Raw genomic sequence first — 23,204 nt, 5'->3', positions numbered from 1 at the left:
AGAATAGACCACATGTTGGGTCACAAAGCAAGTCTCAACAAATTTAAAAATATTGATATTATACAAAACACTTTCTCAGACCACAATGGAATGAAGTTGGAAATAAATAAAAGGCAGAAGGTCATAAAATTCACAAACATATGGAGGCTAAACAACACTCTCTTAGCAAACCAGTGGTAAAGGAAGAAATTACAAGAGAAATTAGTAAATACCTCGAGGCAAATGATAATGAAAACACAACTTATCAAACCTTATGGGATGCAGCAAAGGCGGTGCTGAGAGGGAAATTTATTGCCCTAAATGCCTATATTAAAAGAGGAGAGAGAGCAAAAATTGAAGAGTTAACTGCTCACTTGGAGGAATTAGAGAAAGAACAGCAAACTAACCCCAAAGCAAGCAGAAGGGAAGAAATAACAAAGATTAGAGCAGAAATAAATGCAATTGAGAACAGGAAAACAATACAGAGAATCAATAAAACCAGAAGTTGGTTCTTTGAGAAAATCAATAAAATTGATGGACCACTGGCTAGGCTAACAAAAAAAAAAGAGAGAGCAGATGCAAATAAACACAATCAGAAATGGGAAAGGAAATATAACTACCAACCCTACAGAAATTAAGGAGATAATGAGAAGATACTATGAGCAACTATATGCTAATAAACTAGACAACTTAGATGAAATGGACAACTTCCTAGAAAAGCATAAACAACCAACATTAACTCAAGAAGAAATAGATGACCTCAACAAACCAATCACAAGTAAAGAGATTGAATCAGTCATCAAAAAGTTCCAAAAAAGGAAAAGCCCAGGACCAGATGGTTTCACATGTGAATTCTACCAAGATTCAAGAATGAATTAGTACCAATCCTGCTCAAACTCTTCAAAAAAATTGAAAAGGGAAAGCTACCTAACTCTTTCTATGAAGCCAACATCACCCTAATACTAAAACCAGACAAAGATACTACAAAAAAAGAAAATTATAGACCAATTTCTTTAATGAATATAGATGCAAAAATCCTCAACTAAGTACTCACAAATCGAATCCAGCAGCACATTAAAAGAATTATACACCACGACCAGGTGGGATTTATTCCAGGTATGCAAGGCTGGTTCAACACAAGAAAATCAGTTAATGTAATACACCACATCAATAAATCAAAGCAGAAGAACCACATGGTCATCTCGATTGATGCAGAAAAGGCATTTGACAAAATTGAACATCCTTTCCTGATGAAAACACTTCAAAGGATAGGAATAGAAGGGAACTTTTTCAATATGATAAAGGCAATATATGAAAAACCCACAGCTAACATCACACTCAATGGGGAGAGACTGAAAGCTTTTCCTCTAAGATCAGGAACAAGACAGTGATGCCCAGTATCACCATTGTTATTCAACATTGTGCTGGAAGTTCTAGCTAGAGCAATTAGGCAAGAAAAAGAAATAAAATGCATCCAAATTGGAGAGGAAGAAATAAAACTTTCACTATTTGCAGATGACATGATTCTATATGTAGGAAATCCAGAAAAATCTACAGCAAAGCTACTAGAACTAGTCAATGAATACAGCAAAGTAGCAGGCTATAAGATCAACACGCAAAAATATGTAGTGTTCCTATACACAAGTAATGCACAACAAGAGGAGGAAATCAAGAAAAAAAATCCCATTTACAATAGCAACCAAAAGAATCAAGTATTTAGGAATAAACTTAACCAAGGACACAAAAGACCTTTACATAGAAAACTATAAGAAACTGCTAAAAGAAATTGAACAAGACCTAAAAAAATGGAAGAACATACCATGTTCATGGATTGGAAGACTAAATATAGTTAAGATGGCAATTTTACATAAACTGATTTACAGATTTAATGCAATACCAATTCAAATCCCAACAACTTACTTTACAGAAATAGAAAAACCAATAACTTAATTTATTTGGAAGGATAAGGTGCCCTGAATAGCCAAAAATATCTTGAGAAAGAGGAATGAAGTGGGAGGTCTCACACTACCTGACTTGGAAGCATATTACAAAGCTACAGTGCTCGAAACAGCATGGTATTGGCATAAGGACAGATATACTGATCAATGGAATCGAATTGAGCGTTCAGAAGTAGACCCTTGCATCTACGGACAACTGATCTTTGATAAGGCAGCGAAGCCGAAGCAACTGGGAAAGAGCAGCCTGTTCAATAAATGGTGTTTGGAGAACTGGATATCCATTTCCAATAGAATGAAAGAGGATGTCCATCTCACACCTTATACCAAAATTAACTCAAAGTGGATCAAAGACCTAAATGTTAGCACCAAGACCATAAAACTCTTAGAAGAAAATGTAGGGCAATATCTTAAAGATCTTGTGATAGGAAGTGGTTTCTTAGACCTCACACCCAAGGCATGAGCAACCGAAGAACAAATAGACAAATGGGATCTCCTCAAAATTAAACACTTTTGTACATCAAAGGACTTTGTCAGAAAAGTAAAAAGGCAACCTACACAATGGGAGATGATATTTGGAAACCACATATCAGATAAGGGTTTAATATCCCAAATATATAAAGGAATCCTGCATCTCAATAACAGAAAGAGAAACAATCCAATTAAAAAATGGGCAAAAGACATGGACAGATATTTTTCTGAAGAGGAAATACAAATGGCTCAAAAACATAAGAAAAAATGCTCAACTTCACTGGCTATTAAGGAAATGCAAATCAAAACCACAATGAGATATTATCTCACACCTACCAGAATGGCCATTATCCAAAAAACAGAAAATGACAAGTGCTGGAGAGGATGTGGAGAAAGAGGCACATTTATTCATTGCCGTTGGGAATGTAAACTGGTGCAACCACTTTGGAAGACAGTGTGGAGGTTCCTCAGGAAGCTAAGTATAGATCTGCCATATGACCCAACTATTCCATTGCTAGGTATATACTCAGAGGAACTGAAACTTAAGGCACAAACAGACATTTGTAAACCGATGTTTATTGCAGCATTATTCACAACTGCCAAGAGATGGAAACAGCCCAAATGTCCATCAAAGGACAAGTGGATAAACAAACTGTGGTATATACACATGATGGAATATTATGCAGCTGTAAGACAGAACAAAGACATGGATAATGTAATAATGTGGATGAACCTTGAGGACATTATGTTGAGTGAAGTTAGCCAGAAACAAAAGGACAGATTCTGTATGGTCTCACTAATATGAACAGACATTAATGAACAAACTTTGGGAGTTAAAAGCTGACAACACAGGCGACCAGGAGATAGAAAGAGGGCAGAGACCAGCCATTTGATGCTGAAGGACTACAGAATGTTTAGGATTGATTGCATAGATCCAGAAATAGATAGCATAATACTGTGTGATGGTAGCACAGTATTGTAAGTACACTGAACAAAGATGTCTGTGAGTAAAGCTGAAAGAGGTGGGATAGGAGAATGTATGACACCAGAGGTAAAGATAGATGATAAAGACTGGGATTGTATAATGTGGCAAAAACTGGAGTGGCCAGTGACTGTTACTAAATATACAAATATAAAAATGTTTTTGCATGTGGGAAAGCAAATGAATGTCAACCATGTAGAGAGTTGAAAAGGGGATGGTATTCAGGAAAAAACATAATCAAAGCAAACTGGAGTCTATGGTCAACAGTAACATTGTAATATACCTCCATTAAATGTAACAAAGGCAATATGCCAATGCTAAATGTATATGAGAGGGGGATATAGGGGAGGAATATGGGATTCTTGGTAGTGGTGTTATTTGCTGTCCTTCCTAGTATATTGTATTGTATGACATGTTATTTTTCTTCTTATCATTTTTTTTATTGCTAAAAAAAAACAATTTTTCTTGTAGTAATCAATATATGGTGATAAATGTACAACTTTATGATGATACCATGAACAACTGATTGTACACTGTGGCTAAATGTATGGTATGTGAATATAACTCTATAAAATTGTAGGAAAATATATATATAGGAGTGTAAGTGTTGGAGAAAACATGGTGAGAGGGATGATGCCTTACCAATATGGACTAACTACAATGTGTAAACTCAGAATTGAATCTTAGAACATAGCCTAACGTGGACATAATAATTGTAATTGTCCCTAGATTGTAAGCTCTTACAGCAGTTAACTCTATCTCTGAATTGTAATGCCTATCTCTAAACTTTGAGATGCTGATCCCCTAGCATATAACCTGATTGGTCTCTGGAACAATGCATATCTCTGAGACACCTGAAACTCAGAGCTAGAGCTCGGCAGATATGAATGTCAGTATTAGTTCATACAGCCACTGTTAAAAAAAAAAAAAAGAGCTGAAAAAGAGCCCAGACTTCAATTAGTGATATGAATGAAGCAGATCTGGTTAAGACCAGGGCAAGCCAGGCCAAAGGGTAAAGGTTGAAACTGATTGTGTTTTAAAACTTCAACTTCCATATGAGACCAAAGGAAGAGATATCTATCTGGTACAGGAGCTAAATTTTCTAAACAGTACAACTCTATAGTCGATTTGTTCAAACACTACAATTGCATGGAACTTTGAATAGGAAGTGAGATACGGTAGGTTAGTATAGGCTGGAGTGAAATAGTGACATATCCCAGAGTAATTTGGGCAGATAATAAAAAATATATTTACAGCCTCCCCCTCCCCAGCCCCGAGGATCTGGGGGAAGGTGCAGGTGTGTTGGACATCCTCACCTGGACTGGTGTTGATGTTGTCACAAACATTGGGACTGGCGGTTTGATGTGCTGAGTCCTCAATCATGGGACTTGCCCTTATGAAGCTCATTACCGCACAGGAGAGTCTAAACTTGCATGTAATGGTGCCTAAGAGTCTCCCCCTGAGTACCTCTTTGTTGCTCAGATGTGGCCCTCTCTCTCTCTAACTGAGCCATCTCAACAGGTGAACTTGCTGCCCTCTCTCCTATGTGGGACCCGACTCCCAGGTGTGTAAATCTCCCTGGCAGTGCAGAATATGACTCCTGGGGATGAATGTGGACCCGGCACCGTGGGACTGAGAGTATCTTCTTGACCAAAAGGGGGATGCAAAATGAGACGAAATAGTTTCAGTGGCTGAGAGATTTCAAATGGAGTTGAGAGGTCACTCTGGTGGACATTCTTATGCACTATATAGATAAAACCTCTTAGGTTTTAATGTATTGGAATAGCTAGAAGTAAATACCTGAAACCACCAAACTCCAACCCAGCAATCCGGACTCCTGAAGATAATTATATAATAATGCAGATTACAAGGGGTGACAGTGTGATTGTGAAGACCTTGTGGATCATACCCCCTTTATCTAGTGTATGGATGAGTAAAAAAATGGGGATAAAAACTAAAGAACAAATGGGATGGGATGCGGGGATGATTTGGGTGTTCTTTTTTCACTTTTATTTTTTATCTTTCTGATGTAAGGAAAATGTTCAGAGATAGATTGTGGTGATGAATGCATAACTATATTATCATACTGTGGACAGTGGATTGAATACCATGGATGATTGTATGGTGTGTGAATGTATTTCAATAAAACTGAATTTAATTAAAAAAATAAAATAAAATAAATAAAAAATAAATCCTATGATAGTCATCCACATGTCCATTAAGTGGGTAAAATTAGTGAGTGCTAAAAAATATGCCTGAAAATAATTTAGAAGAATTAGATATAAAATTAGATATTATAAAAATCTGTGAAGGAGTTGAAACAATGACTATGATACAATGTGCAGTTAATTTAGTAGATAATGCTGATAAAATAAAAATGAACATTAAATAAAAATTTTTCTACAGTGAAAAAAAAAAAAATACTTTACTGGGAATAGATATGCCAGACACTGAGCAAGATATTAAGAATCCAAAAATGAATGAATCCTTGCTCTCATGGAGCTGGTAGTATAATCTCAGAAGCAGAAACAAGGCTGGTAGAGTAAGGACTAAGGGTGGATGTGTAAGCAGAGGTATGGAAGCTGAGAGAAGGGAGAGTTTGGGAAGTCTTCAGAGGTGGTGCTATTTAAGATAGTTCTTAAGACATATTTATCAGATTTGGATAGAGTTGGGCTGTGAGGGGCAAAAATATTCTAGATAGGGAAATGGCATAAATTGCATGAAGACATGAAACAAAGAGGTAAATCATTTGTTATTAGGGAGGCTTCATCCAAGAAAAGGGTGAGGCTGGATCAGGAAACTAAGAAGGAGGGAGTGGCCCAGACTCAGCTGGTTGCTAATATTGTACCAACTTCTGACTAAAAAATGAGTCAACATGTGGTTAACTTCAGGTTGGTGAGAAAATATAAAAGATCAGTAGGGTATAGGCAAAAAGCTAAAATACAAGAAAATTTAAAACTATTTCTGGTACAGCCTTAGAATGGGTGCGGAAATAGGGCTGTCTACATTCCTTCCTTGTTTCTTTTTAGAAGTCAAAGAAAAATCAAGTGTAGCTATAAAATGGACTTGTTAATGGGTATGACCAGTCAGTTCCCAACCCTACCCCCTGGGACTCAACAACATACTCTGTTGAGCTCTGGAATGGAAATATTAGAAAATGCCCCTCTGGGGGCTAGGAGCGGGGAAGCAGACACAGGTTTGGTGGGATCTGGGGGCAAGTTACAGAGAGATAAAAAGACCTTGAAGAGCACCAAAAGGCCTTTGGATTTCTGTATCAAGTAGGCATACTTCCCTGCCTAAGAGATAACACTAGTAAACTTTGCTGATTCTGGAAGTGAGTCATGATTCTTAGACCAAGGCACTGTCTTCAAGCTCAGACGTGATTGGCCGCACCACAAATATTATGTTTTTTCAGAAACAATATGCTATCTCTCAACACTGAAATATCTTTAAAAGTTAGGAAGTTGTGATTTTGTTTGCACGGCAATCACACTGAACTGTACTTATGTAGTCTCTTCTTAGAAAAAGACAACTGTTTTTGGCCCTATCATAATTACAAGGATGTTCTTTCATCATACATTCTGGACGTAAGAGATTCAAGTCACGCGTTCATACTTACAATGGGGCTACTGAAGGCAGCCTGTCTGGAATGAGGCACTTCACTGGTTCCTTCTCCATTTCCTGCAGCCAAACAGCTCCCAGCAAGACAATTTGAAGGTTTACTTCCCAAAGGCCCATTATGAACTGTCCTGCAGCTGTGGGCCCTCAGTTTTGTTGTATTGCTGAGGGAGCCACTGGGGGTGTCTGCAAAATCCTCATTTTCAGAGACAGCATCCTGATATGTCTCTAACCTCTTGGCTGAGGGATAAAAATCACATTGGGATTGAGAACTACTTGTGAGTTAAATATGTTAGTTACTTAAACAGCTATTTTATACCCTCTTCTCTCTTTACACCTGTACTCCAACACTCATTCTCCTTAGTTAATAAACTTACCTCATACCTTATCCCTTCTTTTCCCATTATCAAATCCACCAACCTACCTTCATCTGTACCCACATTCTCTGCTCTTCTCTTCTACTATTACGGATAAAGTTTCCATGCTACTTACAAATGTCAAGCCCTCGCCTTGTGATATGGATCCCATCCCTTTGGCCTTCACAAGGACGTCACCCTTACAATTTTCCAGTCTCTACTCAATTAATTCCATGCTTTCTGTCCCTATCTTTCCACCGGCATTGTTCTTTTAAAGGTCACCAATGAGTTCCATATTGCCAAATCCAATGATTGCATCTTTGTCCTTATCTTACCTGAACTCTTAGCAAAATCAAACATGGTTGACCATACTCTCCTTCTTGAAATGCCTATTTTGGTTTCTCTGACACTGTATTTACCTGCTTCAATAGCTGCTTCTTCATGGTCTCTTTTGCTTCTGTCCCCTCTTCTACTCAGCCCCCAAATATTGGAGAGCTATAGAAGCTCCTTCCCTTGTCCACTGATACACTCTTTCTTGGTGATCCCATTTGACCCATCTCTTGAACCATCACCTGTGTGCACATGACCCCAAAATCTATCTCTTCAGCTCAGACCTCAACTTGGAATCCAGACTTATATATCCCACTCTCCGCTTGATACCTCCAATGGATATCTAGGAGATTCTTCCACCAAGGATCTATCTGCATGCCTCATTCCCCTCCTTCCTTCAAGTCTTTTATCATGTCCCCTTGTCAGTTAAGAATTCCCAGATCTGGGCACAGCATTTATTATAGTGACTACCCAGCACTCCCTATCCCATATTACCTATTTTATTTCACTCTATAACACTTACTGCCATCTCCATACTATATATTTTACTTATTTTTATTTTTGAGTCATCCAAGATAATGTAAACACCAAAGGGGCAGAGAATATTGTCTGTTTTGTTCACATGATATTCCCAGAGTCCAAAGCAGTCGCTGGTAGGTACTCATCAAACATTTGGTTAGTAAATAAAAACAGGCATCTTAAATTTAATGTGGTCAAAACAACTCTCCCTCTCCCCAACCTAAACTGGCTCTCTTTCTTATCTTCCCCACTTCTGTAAATGGTATCTCCATCTATCTAGCTACTTAAGCCAAAAATCTAGGACTGTCTTTGATTACTCTCTTCTTTCCCACCTCCATATTCAAAACATTACCAACCCCTATCCACTATACATCCAAAATATATCCCAAATCCCTCCACTTCTCTCCATCTCCATTACCTTAGTCCAAGCCACCATCATCTCTCAACTGGACCAGTGCAATAGCCTCATAACTGGTCTCCTTGCCCCTCTGCAATCCATTGCTCAAACAGTAGCTAGAGTGATCTTCCTAAAAGATAAAGCAGATCAGATCACTCCCTGCATAAAACTTTACAGGGGCTTCCCGGCTCACTTAGATTAAAATCTGAGCTCCTTATCCTGGTTTACATATCTCAAAATGATCTGATCTCTGCTGACCTCTCTCCCCTTTTCTGTCCCTCCTTCTTGAGACCCTCACACTAAAATCCAACCTCACTGGCGGCCTTTCTGTTCCTTGAAAATTGCTGAACTAGCTGCTCCCTCTGACTGGAAGACTTTTGCCCCTGAACTTTTTAATACCATGTCATTCAGATCTAGACTTTAATGTTCCCTCTTAGAGAGGCCTCACCTGGCCATCCAAATCAAAGTAACCATCCAATCATCCTAGATCATATCGTTCTACTTTAATTCTCTGCAAAGCACTTATCACTATTTGATATTTTTCTTGATTTTAAAATAATAATTCATCTGGAACTATTTTCTCCACTAGAAGCTCTATGAGAGCAAGGACCTTGTCTATGTTGATTATCCCTGTATCTCCAGTGTCTGCAAAATGCAGTAGACAATCAATAAAATGTGCTTGTTGGATTGTTAGGTGTTTGTATTTAACCCAAGACCAGCTACTGAATAAAGTATAGCTTTGGATGCGTTACTTATAGAATGAAGACTACCTGCATGTTCTATGTATTTCATTTGTTTTTGTATTTTTTAAGGGCAAGGAGAGGCTAAGAGATATTGTGGTGACCTTGAGTTCCAGCACCAAATCTTCCAAAGATTATGTGGTTTTCAGGAAAACATTTGCTGTCTATGGGCTTGTTTTCTCACTGGCAGAATGGATAATTGGGATTCAATGATTTCTATATCTTTTCCAGTTCTTTAAGTTTCATTACATTGTCTGTCTAAATAATACCAAAAATTCTTTTCTATGTACCTCTTGGGACACATGAATTTACTTCTCCAACTTTTTCACCCTCTTTTATGACCTTTAAGCTTCAAAATCTTTATGACCTTTAAGCTTCAAAATCTGGCCCATGTGCTTATTGTCTCCCAAACATTCTTACCTTCTCCACTCTCATTTGTGCCTGGAACATCCATTCTCCTCCTTTGTACTTACACAAATCCTAAACACTATTAAAGGCTTAATTCAAATGCCAGCTCTTCAAAAGAGACTTCCATAATTTACCAGCTGTCATCCATACCACTCATTGTCCATTTATAACTTCCTTGTACTGAATGCTCCCATGTACTAAGTGCTAGGCACTTGATCCATTTAATCATTAGAACAACCCTCTGAGGTAGGTACTATACATATTTCCATTTTAGAATTAAAGAAATCAAATATTAAGTAATTTTCCCCATCTCATATACATGGTACAGATCAGTTTTATGCCCAGTTCTGGTTACACTCAACAGCCTGTTCTTTGAGTTCTTATGCTATGCTGTTTCTAAGTGGAGCCATATTAGCTAATATGTATTATTCTTTATAATTTTATATGGCCAATTTCCCCTGCTTTATTTCAGTGAATCCAAGTTTCCTAGTTTAAATAAATATTTATTAAATAAATGAATAATGAATGACTAAATCAATAAATAGACATATGAATGAAATATCCCTAGCATCAAGAGAAAATTGTGGGATAGGGACTTAACATTAATTGAGTGCCTTCTATTAATCAAGCATCTGGCTAGGATCTTTATATCAGTATTATATACTCCCATCCCTTCTTCAAAATAATGCCATGATGTAGGAATTATCACTTTCCCACTTTGCAACTCAAGAGATAAAACCCAGAGAGATTAAATATTTGATCATGGTTAAATAGTTGGAGGTAGAGCTGGGATTTGAAATTAGTTCTTCCTGATTCCAAAGTCAGTACATGTATCTACTACATTACATCTTCTTGGCAGTGGCTTTATATATAACAGGTTAGTTCAGTTGTTCTCAACCTGGGGTGAACTTGCCCACCTCCAGGGAACATTTGGCAATTGCCATAGCAATTTTTGGTTGTTGCAACTAGGGGAGGGGTGCAAATGGAATTCAGTGTGCTGAGACTAGGGACATTTCTGAACATCCTACAATGTACAGGACAGTCCCCCACGACAAAGAATTATCCAGTCCAAAACATCAAAAGTGTTGAGATTGAGAAATCCTTGGTTAGCCCAAGAAATTTACTGATGGCGTGATACCATTTTAAAAAATAAATAGAGTACTACAAAACACATACAAAACATGAAGACTGTACTTCAGGATCATGGAACTTCCAGTCATCATTAGGGAAATCAGTCATTACGCAACAATGTAATTAGAATAACGTCAGATAGCTCAGCTATTACTGTAGGACAAACTTGTGCAACAAGCAGAAATGCAAGAGTAGAATCAAGAAAACATGGAGTGAATAAACAGGAAATATAGATTGAATTTAATCATTTTGCAGTAAGGAAAGTGAAGTAAACAGACCTATAAAGTTACAATGCGATGTAGAAAACAAAGCTACTGGAGCTACATTTCTAAAGTTTTAAAAAATTGGGGGTTAGAAGCAAGGGTTTACTATCATACTGATAAGCAAAACCTATCCAATTGGCCATGAAAACCTTTAACACTTCTTAAAGTAGGTTAAAGTAAATTCCATGAATGCCTCATAGTGGGGCAGGAATCCTTGCCTTCAGATTCATAAGAGGAAACATGCAAAGTCCCTAATCTTTTCTGTGAATATAAAACTATTCTAAAATTTAAAGATTATTCAAACAACGTATTCTTCTTTTGATAGTCTTTTAAAGCAGTGTTTTTAAAATTTAATATGAAACAACTCACCCAGAAATTTTGGTAAAATGCAGATTGGAATTCAGGCTCTGAAGTGAGGTGAGATTCTGCATTTCTAATAAACTCCCAGGTGATGCTGATGCTGCTATTCCATGGACCACACTTTTATATATCAAAAATTTAAAAACATATAATGGCATTGTCACATGTGTTTAGTTCAGTTGCACATGTGTAAGGGGTTATTTCCAAGCAGCAATATTCCTTATGGAAATATCTCTTTGGCAACACTTTGGAGAGAAGATCTTGAAAGGACTGGCATTAAAACACAGATCCATTGTTAAATAGCTTTGATTTAAGTGAAAATATGTCTCAGATTAGGTTCTGGTGAAAACCAACTCTGTACCCTTACCGCTTTTCCAATTTAGAGTGTATGTGTGTACATGTGTTTGTTTTTTTATTGCAGAAAAAAGACCGGAAGCTCTGGAGATGTCTACAGTGGAGAGGTGTTCACAAGCCAAAACAGCACCTTCTAGAAGTCGCACAACACTTCATGGTCCACGGATGGGTGTCTTATCACTTATAGTTCAGTCGGGACAGCATTTGATTCTCAGTCGCTTGGCATCATCTCATTGTGAGGTGTCATATTCACCAGGCAGGTGTGTGTATACTCAGGGATTAGGATGGGGGTGCAGGAAAGGACATTTAATAGTCCTCTTAAATGTTACAAATACAAAAATTAATGCTCTGCTCTCTATCACGTACTTTATTATCATTTTACTTATCATTAGTACTTTATTATTGCCACTAGATGCTTCTTGACAATAGAGATCTATGGTCAAGTAAGTTTGGAAAACACTAACCACACAAATGGGCATAGAGATTAAGCTACAAAGAGCAAACAACAGTGACAACTTAAACTAATGGTGGATTAGTTGCATAAATTATTGCACATTCCTACAATGGCATATAACATAACCATGAAAGATGATATTATAAAAGAATAAGTAGAGAATGGGAAGGTAGTTAAGATAAAGTCTTAAGTCAAAAATGGTTATAAAAGTATAAATAATACTGCAATACCACTTTTGTTAAAGAAACATACACACGCATATACCACACTGTGTACGGGACAAAGACTGAGAAGAAATGCACTGCAATGTTATCAATGGTTTACTCTGGGTAATAGGGTTATTAGGGCTTTAAAAATTTTTCTGTTTTTAAAATTTTTGGCTTATCTGAATTTTCTATAATAAATATTTCTTTAGGAATAAAACTGTAGAAGAAGATGAAGCATAATACAAAGTGTCATGATATCCAATATGACCATTTTTACATTTACATAGTGATTATGTAATAATTTGAGAGACAGAAGTCCCTCAGTTTCCCACAAGCTTCACTGAGTAATTTACCAGTTCATATTTAATATTTCATTCCTCAGATGCACTGGTAACAAAAGCTAGCTTAAAATATATATGTAGACTTCCAGGGAAGATGGTGCAGTAGGGGAGCTCAAGAACTTACTTCTCCTCCAAGGCAGGATCTGCCTGAAACAACCATTCTGGGGCTGTGGGGACCAGGGAAGCACTGTACAGCATCCAGGGAAGATTGTGAGCAAGAGGCTGAAAAATTGTGGTAAAGAACTGAGTAGATTATTCTACAGTGGCTGCCAGTGCCCATCCCCTGCTCTTGAGGTGGGCCACCTTGGGGACTGGTCTGTGGCTGGCTGCTGTGGATGCAGAGAGATGTGGAACTCCTCTTCCCCAAGAACAGATGGGACATGGCCAAGCACTGATCACAGCTTGATTGGTGAATTCGGATCTCTGGGTCCTGGCTCTGAGCTGATCCACTGCCCCAGACAGGAATGGATGTAGCCATTGGTTCAACCCCACACCCAACAAGGGTGGAAGCAGTAGCAGTTTAAAGACACAGTACCTCTCTACAACTGCAGGGAACAGTTTGCTGAAGAGCAGTATCTGCTGGACAGGTCAGGAAACTGCAGCTTCTGGAAAGGCTTCTAGCATCTTTTCTGAACCTCTCCCCAGGGTCCTCTGGAGCAGGTCAGTGCCCCCTTTATAGGTCCCTGGCCCTGAATTGGCTGGGAAATACTGATTTGAGAAAGTCCTCTCTGGGGTGACCCATTTCCCAGAATTTGCCCTTCAGTTCAGGCAAAAGCAGCTAGCAGCAATGAAAGGAGTTGTTAAACAAAACAAAACAAAACAAAAAAAAACTATAGAGGCCAAACAAAAACAAAAAGAACAGATCAAGATTCAAGATTCCCAGAGAAGGAACAGGGGAAAGGAAGCTTTCCCCTGGGGTTGAAACAATTGCACAAATATTGCAATCTTAAAAATTGTACCACATATCTAGGGGAAGAATCACATGGAGAAGAGCTGGACAAACATGATTGGTAAAATACAGGCAACTCAACAATCTAGAATAAGTTGAGCCAAGTGACTCATCAAGATCATCAGATACCTAGACATCAGCAAAAAAATTCAAGCCATACTAAGAAACAGGAATATATGGCCCAGGCAAAGGAACATAGTAAAACTTCAGAGGAGACACAGAATTTGGAACTGATCGAAGAGGTTCAAACTGGAGGGAGGGGCAAGATGGTGGCATAGAGAGGTGTGGAATTTAGTTAGTCCCCTGGAGCAAGTAATAAACAACTAGGAACAACTAGTAAATAATCTGGAACAACTGCCGGGGGACCACCATGATTGTCCACACATTGTATATCAATCTGGATTGGGTGGAATGGCTGAGATCACAGCATAAAATCTGTAAGTAATAACTGTGGGAGAAAGCAGCATTCCTGGACCAAGTGAATATAGCTCAGCCTAGCTCCAACTGTGGTTTTGATTAACAAATGTGGACTGCTGAATACAAGCTACAAACATAGACAAACCCCTAAGAAGCAGCAAAATACTCTGAGGTTGCTCCCATTGGAGAGGAGGTGGGGATGAAGGAAAAAAAAATTAGTTAAAAAAAAAAAAAGAAGGAAAAATACAGAGGCTTTTAGAGACGACTGACCTTAGAAAGCCAGAAAATGCCTGTGCCCTGGGAAAGGGAGCCCAGAAGACTGGTTGCTTTCTCTGACCAATGGGCAAGACTGGAGGACCATGGACTGACTCTGACAGGGAGCTTTTTTTCCCTTTTTCTGCCTCTCAACCTGAGTGGTTCAGTGGAGAAAGCTTCAGCAATTTTCAGTTTGCAGCACTCTGACCCAGACAGGGGTGGAGTTAACAAGAGTCAGAGAGACAAAGGAGTAATTCAAATGCAGAAGATAACTCCCTAGGGGGCATATCTTCCCTAAGAAGAAGGTGATAGGGCCCAGCTCTAATGTCTGCCCTTCCTTCAGAATCAGACCCCAAAGCCTGGAAGAAAATAGTCAAAAGAGAAACAACCTAAGCAGAGAATTAAAGGGGCCACATCTCCTTACAACAGTGGGGAGCAACAGGCTGATAGGCACCACCTGCTGGACAGGTTAGGAAAAGCACAGCAGCTAGAAGCCTCACAGAAAAATCTGTCAATCTCTAAGACACACCCTCATGGAAACTTGACACTGAATATACTCCCATTCTGAGACCTGAACCCGTTCTAGTCTGGGAAAATCTGATTGGGGTAACTAAGGAAACCAGATGCTTAGACAACAGAAAACTACAAATTGCACTAGGAAAAACAAACATATGGCCCAGTCAAAGGAAAAAATTTACACCTCAATTGAGATACAGTTGAGATACTTTTTTACTTTAATGAAATAATCAGCTAAAGATTTTCAAAGAAATAAGCCAAATCAATTCAAAAACCAAGTTAATGAGTTCAGAGAAGATATGGCAAAAGAGATGAAGGATATAAAGAAAACACTGGGTGAACATAAGGTAGAAATCAAAGTTCAAACAAACAACTGGCAGGATCTATGGAAATGGAAGGCACAACTCAAGAGATGAAAAACACAATGGAGACATAAAACAGCAGACTTCAAGAGGCAGAAGAAAAAACTCAGGAACTGGAGTACAAGATACCTGAAATCCTACACACAAAAGAACAGATAGGGAAAAGAATGAAAAGTTCGAGCAACGTCTCAGGGCAGGGAACTGAATGACAACATGAAGCACATGAATGTATGTGTCATGGGTATCTCAGAGGAAGAGAAAGGAAAAGGGGCAGAAGCAATAATAGAGGAAATAATCAATGAAAATTTCGCATCTCTTATGAAAGACATAAAATTACAGATCCGAGAAGTGTGGCATATACGAAACAGAATAGGTCTGAACAGACCCACACCAAGACACTTAATAATCAGATTATCAAATGTCAAAGACAGAGAATCCTGAAAGCAGCAAGAGAAAAGCGATCCATCACATTCAAAGGAGGCTTGATAAGACTGTGTGCAGATTTCTCAGTAGAAACCATGGAGGCAAGAAGGAAGTGTTGTGATATATTGAAGATACTGAAAGAGAAAAACCGCCAACCAAGAATCCTGTATCTGGCAAAATCATCCTTCAAATATGAAGGACAGTTTAAAATATTATCTGACAAACAGAGAATAAGAGTGTTTGTGAACAAGACACCTGCTCTACAGGAAATACTAAAAGTAGCACTACCGACAGATAGGAAAAGACGAAGTGAGAGGTTTGGAACACAATTTTGGGTGATGGTAGCACAGCAATGTAAGTACACTGAACAAATATGACCGAGAGTATGGCTGAAAGAGGAAGGATAGGAGCATGTGAGATACCAGAAGGAAAGAGGAAATATAAAGACGGGGACTGTATAACTCAGTGAAACCTGGAGTGCTCAACATTTGGGATAAAATGTATAAATATGTTTTTACATGAGGGAGAACAAATGAATGTCAACCTTGAAAGGTGTTAAAATGGGGTGGTGTTGGGGGAAAAATACAATCGATGCAAACTAGAAACTATAGTTAACAGAAATACTGTATTATGCTTCCTTTAATGTAACAAAGACAATATACCAAAGCTAAACGCCCACAAGAGGGGGATATAAGGGAAGGGTATGGGACTCTTGGCATTCATGATGTTGTCGGACTTTTTGTTGTACTTTAATTTCATTCTGTCTTTTTTTTTTTTGCTTTTTACCTGTCATTTTTTTTCTTCTTCTTTTTCTTTTGTCTCTATACCTTCTTTGACTCTTCCTCTTTCTTTGTGGAAGAAATGGAGATGTCCTTATATAGATAGTGGTGATGGTGGCGAATGCATAAATACGTGATCATACAAGGAACCATCGATTGTTCATTTAGGATGGAATGTATGGTGAGTGAACAAAACTGTCTTAAAAAAAAAATGGGTTGATGAAGAAACCTTGAGGGCACTATACTGAGTGAAATAAGTCAAACACAAAAAGATAAATATTTTATGGTCTCACTGATATGAACTAATTATAATGTATAAACTCATAGACATGAAATATAAGTTACCAGGACACAGAATGAAGCTAAAGAATGGGGAGTCATTGCTTTTTATGAGCAGAATGTTTAACTAGGTTGAACATAAGTGTTTAGAAATGGACAGAGTTGATAGTAGCACATTATTGTGAGAATAACTAACAGTGCTGAATGGTGTGTGAATGGGTGGAAAGGGGAAGCTTACAGTCATGTATGTCACCAGAAGGAAAGTTGGAAGTTAAAATATGGGAATGTATAAAACAGTGAATCTTGTAGTGGACACTGTCCATGATTAACTGTGAAAATATTAAAAACCTCTTCCAGGAACTAGAATAAATGTTTGATACTAGAACTAGAAGTTAATAATAGAGGTGTATATAGGGAAAAAATATACCTATTGCAAACTATGTACTACAATTAGTAGTATTTTAACATTCTTTCATCAACAGTAACAAATGTACTATACCAATACTATGAGTCAATAATGGGGGGGCGGGGTTTAGGGGTATGGGAGGATTTGAATTTTCTTTTTTGTTTTTATTTTTTTTCTGGAGTAATGAATATGTCCTAAAATTGAAAAAAAAAATTGTGATGATGGATGCATAGCTGTATCATGGTACCATGGGAAAATGACTGCACTTTGGAGGATTGTATGGTGTGAACGATATCAATAAAATTGAATTTAAAAAAAAAAAGAAGTTCAAACAAATCTTCTAACTCACTTCAAGAAGATGAAGGAAAATATGCAAAAAGAGATAAAAGGTATTAAGAAGACAACGTGTGAGCGCAAAGAAGCATTTGAGAGTATAAAAAGAAACAACAAATTATGGTGATGAAAGGCACAATAGTAGAGATAAAAAATTCATTTGAGGCATACAACAGCAGATTTCAACATACAGAAGAAAGAATCAGCAAACTAGAAGACAAGACAATCATAATCATACAATCAGAAGAATAGTTAGAGAAATGAATAGAAAAAATGGAGCAGTGTCTCAGGGATTTGAGTGAAAGCATGAAGTACACATGAAGTGTCATGGATATCCCAGAAGGAGAAGAGAAAGGAAAATGGGCAGAATGAATATTTGAGTAAACAATGGCTCCAAATTTCCCAACTCTTATGAAAGACAAAAATACACATGTCCAAGAGACACAATGTACTCTAAACAGAATAAATCCTAATAGACCAACACCGAGACACATATTAATAAGAATTTGAAATGCCAAAGATAACAGAATCTTGAAAGCAGCAAAATAAAAGTGATTCGTCACATACACAGGACCCGGAAAACGACTAAGTGCTGATTTCTCATCAGAAACCATGGAGGCAAGAAGGCAGTGGTGTGATATATTTAAGGTACTGAAAGAAAAAACCTACCAGCCAAGAATTTTTTATATGGCAAAACTCTCCTCCATTATTCGCAGATAAGCAGAAACTGAGAGAGTCTGTCAACAATAGACCTGCCTACAAGAAATCTATAGGGAGTTCTGCAGGCTGCAAAGACAGGAGAGAGAGGCTTGGAGGAAGTGTAGAAATGAAGATTATCAGTAAGGGTAACTAAAATGGTAAAAAGAGAGGCAAAAATAAGATGTGACATATAAAAATCAAAAGATAAAATGGTTGAAGTAAGTATTGACTTTACAGTAAAAACACTGAATGTTAACAGATTAAACTCCCCAATCAAAAGACTGGATTTTAAAAGTATGATCCATCTGTATGATGTCTACAAGAAACTTACCTTAGACCCAAAGGCACAAATAGGTTGAAAGTGAAGGGCTAGAAAAAGATATTCCATGCAAAGGGTAACAACAACAAAAAGTTTGGGGTGGCTATGCTAATATTGAACAAAACAGACCTTAAATGCAGAACTGTTATAGGAGACAAAGAAGGACATTATGTATTAATAAAAGGGGCAATCCACCAGGAAGAAAAAACAGTCAATAATAGTTGGAGATTTCAACACCACTGCCATTAATAGACAGAACATCTGGACAGAGGATCAATAAAGAAACAGAGAACTTGAATATATTTCAATAATATGATAAATGAACCAGACCTAACAGATATATACCAAACATTGCACCCCAAAACAACAGGATATACATTCCTCTCAAGTGCTCATAGATCATTCTCCAGGATAGAACACATATTGAGTCACAAACTAGTCTCAATAAATTTAAAAAGACTGAAATTATACAGAGTACTTTCTCTGACCAAAATGGAATGCATCTGAAAATCAGTAACAAGCAAAGTACTAGAAAATTCACAAATATATGGAAGTTAAGCAACATACTCTTAAACAATCAGTGGCTCAAAGAAGAAATTGCAAGAGAAATAAGTAATATGTTGAGACAAGTTAAAATGAGAATGCAACATATCAAATTTATGGGCGTGCTGAGAGATAAATTTATAGCCCCAAATGCCTACATTAAAAAAAAGAAAGAGCTAAAATCAAAGACCTAACTGAACACCAGAACTAGAAAAAGAACACCAAACTAATCCCAAAGCAAGGAGAAGGAAAGAAATAACAAAGATTAGAACAAAAATAAATGAAATTGAGAATTAAAAAAACAATAGAGAGAATTGTCAAAACCAAAAGTTCATTCTTTGAGATCAATAAAATTGACAAACCCTTAGCTAGATTGACAAAGAAAAAAAGAGTGAAGATCCAAATAAATAATATCAGAAATGAGGTAGGGGACATTATTCCTGACCACACAGAAATAAAAAGGATCATAAGAGGATACTATGAACCACTGTACATCAACAAATTAAATTTAGATGAAATAGACAAATCACTAGAAACACACAGTGTACATTGACTCTAGAAGAAATACAAGCCTCAAAGGACTAGTTGCAAGAAAAGAGACTGAATCAGTCTTCAAAAAACAAAAGCCCAGAACAAGATGGCTTTACAGGTGATTCTACCAATCATTCCCAGAATACTTAATGCCAATTCTGCTCAAATTCTTCCAAAAAATTGAAGAGGAGGGAACACTACTTAACTCATTTTATAAAGGCAACATCAACCTAATAACAAAGCCAGATAAAGATACCACAAGAAAATAAAATTACAGACCAATTTCTTTAATGAATATAAATGAAAAAATCTTCAACAAAATACTTGCAAATTCAACAGCACATTAAAAGAATTATACACCATAATCAAGAGAGTTTTATCCCAGGTATGTAAGGGTGGTTCAACTCAAGAAAAGCAATTAATTGTAATACATCACATTAACAAATCAAAAGGAAAAAACCACAGATCATTTTGATTGATGCAGAAAATACATTTGACAAAATGTGGCATCCTTTCTTGATAAAAACACTTTCCAAGATTGGAGTAGAAGGAAACTTACTCAACATGATAAAGGGCATATATGAAAAACCACAGCTAACATTGTACTCAACGATAAAAGACTGAAAGATTGCCCTTTAAGGTTTGGAACAAGACAAGGATGCCCACATTCACTACTGTTATACAACGCTTTGTTAAATGTTCCTGCTAGGGCAGTTAGATAAGAAAAAGAAATAAATAGCATCCAAATTGGAAAGGAAGACGCACAACATTCACTATTTGCAGATGACATGATCCTATATTTATAAAGTCCCCAAAAAATCTACAACAGAGCTTGTAGAACTAATAAACAAGTACAGCAAAGTGGCGGAGTACAAGATGATCATGCAAAATCAGTAGCATTTCTGTACCTTAGTAATGAGCAATCTGAGGAGGGAATCAAGACAAAAATTCTATTTACAATAGCAACTAAAATAATCAAATATCTGTGAATATATTTAACCAAGAATATAAAGAACTTGTACACAGAAAACTACAAAGCATTGTAAAAAGTAATCAAAGAAGATCTAAATAAATGGAAGGACATTCTGTGTTCACTGATTGAAAGACTAAATATCATTAAGTTGTCAATTATATACAAAATGATTTACTGCTTCAATGCAATCCCAATCAAAATTCCACTTTGTAGAAATGGAAAGCCAATTATCAAATTTATGTGGAAGAGTAAAGGGTCCCAAAGAGCCAAAAACATCTTGAAAAGGAAGAATAAAGTTGGAGGACCAACTCTTTCCGACTTTAAAGCATATTACAAAGCTATAGTGGTCAAAACAGCATGGTGCTGCTCAGGCAAGATGGCAGCATAGAGAGGAGTGGAAGCTAAGTAGTCCCCCTGGAACAACTACAAAAAACCAGAAACAACTAGTAAATAATCCAGAATAACTGCGGGGGGACAAACGAGACCATCCACTCATCATACACTAACCTGAATTGGGAGGAATGCCCGAGAACACAGCATAAAATCTGTAAGTAAAACATGCGGAAACAAGTCGTGAGACCCCCTCCCCCATAGCCGGAGCTGCAAACCCTCGTGGTGCCAGAGAGAAGCTCTCTCCCAGCAAGCGAATATAGCTCAGCTGAGCTCCAACTGGGGTTTTAAGTAACGAGTGTGAACTGCTCACTACAGGTACACATCCCCAAAAACAGACAGAGGCTTTGGGTGACGACTGACCTGGGAGAGCCGGAGGGTCGCCTTGGTCTGGGTCTGAAGGGGACTGTTTCTTTTTTGGCTCAGTGGAGAAAGCCCCAGTCATTTTCAGTTTCCAGGGCTGTGACTCGGGGAAGGGCGGAGACAGCACAAGCAGAGAGAGAGACCATTGAAATGCTAATGACCTCCACCTGGGGAGTCTGTCTTCTCTAGGAGGAAAGGGGTGGGGCCATTTCCATTCAGAACCAGACCCCAGAGCCTGGGGGAACACGGCCATACCGCCTCACACCAGTCAAGAATTATAGGCTGACAGGTGCCACCTGCTGGGCAGAAAAGCACAGTAACCCGAGGCATCAAAGGGTGGAGCAATTTTCTAAGACACACCTGCAGGGAAACCAGATACTGAATATTTCTTCCCTCTGGGACCTGAGCCTGTTCTGGTCTGGGAAAACCTGATTTGGATAACCAAGGAAACCATGCCTAGACAACAGAAAATTAAAACCTACACTAAGAAAAACAAAGTTATGGCCCAGTCAAAGGAACAAACGTACACTTCAACTGAGATACAGGAATTTAAACAACTAATGCTAAATCAGTTCAAAAAGTTTAGAGAAGATATTGCAAAACAGATAGAGGCTGTAAAGGAAGCACTGGACATGTATACGGCAGAAATCAAAAGTTCAAAAAAACAACTATTAGAATCTATGGAAATGAAAGGCACAACACAAGAGATGAAAGACACAATGGAAACATACAACAGCAGATCTCAAGAGGCAGAAGAAAACACCCAGGAACTGGAGAACAAAACACCTGAAAGCCTACACGCAAAGGAGCAGATGGAGAAAAGAATGAAAAAATATGAGCAACGTCTCTGGGAACTCAAGGATGAAACAAAGTACAATAATGTACGTATCATTGGTGTACCAGAAGGAGAAGAGAAGGGAAAGGGGGCAGAAGCAATAATAGAGGAAATAATTAATGAAAATTTCCCATCTCTTATGAAAGACATAAAATTACAAATCCAAGAAGCGCAGCGTACTCCAAACAGAAGAGATATGAATAGGCCTACGCCAAGACACTTAATAATCAGATTATCAAATGTCAAAGACAAAGAGAGAATCCTGAAAGCAGCAAGAGAAAAGCGATCCATTACATACAAAGGAAGCTTAATAAGACTATGTGCAGATCTCTCAGCAGAAACCGTGGAGGCAAGAAGGAAGTGGTGTGATATATTTAAGATACTGAAAGAGAAAAACCGCCAACCAAGAATCTTGTATCCAGCAAAAGTGTCCTTCAAATATGAGGGAGATCTCAAAATATTTTCTGACAAACAGACAATGAGAGACTTTGTGAACAAGACACCTGTCCTACAGGAAATACTAAAGGGAGCACTACAGAGTGATAGAAGACAGGAGTGCGTGGTTTGGAACACAATTTTGGGAGATGGTAGCACAACAATGTAAGTACACTGAACAAAGGTAACTATGAATACAGTTGAGAGAGGAAGGTGTGGAGCATGTGAGACACCACAAGAAAGGAGGAAAGATAAAGACTGGGACTGTGTAACTTGGTGAAATCTAGAGTATTCAACAATTGTGATAAAATGTACAAATATGTTCTTTTATGAGGGAGAACAAGCAAATATCAACCTTGCAAGGTGCTAGAGACTGTAACTAATAGAATCATTGTATTATGCTTCCTTTAATGTAACAAAGGTGATATACCAAGGTGAATGCAGATAAGAGGGGGGGATAGGGGAGGCATGTTAGACACTTGACATTGGTGGTATTGTCTGATTCTTTATTCTACTTTGATTTAAGGTTATTT

General features: G+C 37.8%; 1 protein-coding gene across 8 annotated transcripts in view; it reads right to left on the bottom strand.

Annotated features, from left to right (window-relative positions):
• Positions 1-23,204, bottom strand: part of ATP10D (ATPase phospholipid transporting 10D (putative)) — a 145,704-nt gene that overhangs the window by 43,533 nt on the left and 78,967 nt on the right. For all 8 annotated transcript variants that reach the window (XR_005215851.1, XM_037829729.1, XM_037829730.1 and 5 more), the window contains one exon: positions 7,007-7,245. Coding sequence is in view for 7 of the 8 variants with exons in the window: in XM_037829729.1 (XP_037685657.1) it covers positions 7,007-7,245 (239 nt within the window). In the remaining variant the exon portion in view is untranslated. The remainder of the gene's footprint in view (positions 1-7,006; positions 7,246-23,204) is intronic.

This window comes from Choloepus didactylus, chromosome 3, assembly GCF_015220235.1.
Source record: "Choloepus didactylus isolate mChoDid1 chromosome 3, mChoDid1.pri, whole genome shotgun sequence".
Taxonomy (NCBI): domain Eukaryota; kingdom Metazoa; phylum Chordata; class Mammalia; order Pilosa; family Megalonychidae; genus Choloepus; species Choloepus didactylus.
The sequence above is the reverse complement of the archived record's forward strand: the minus strand, read 5'-3'. Positions and strand labels throughout refer to the sequence as shown.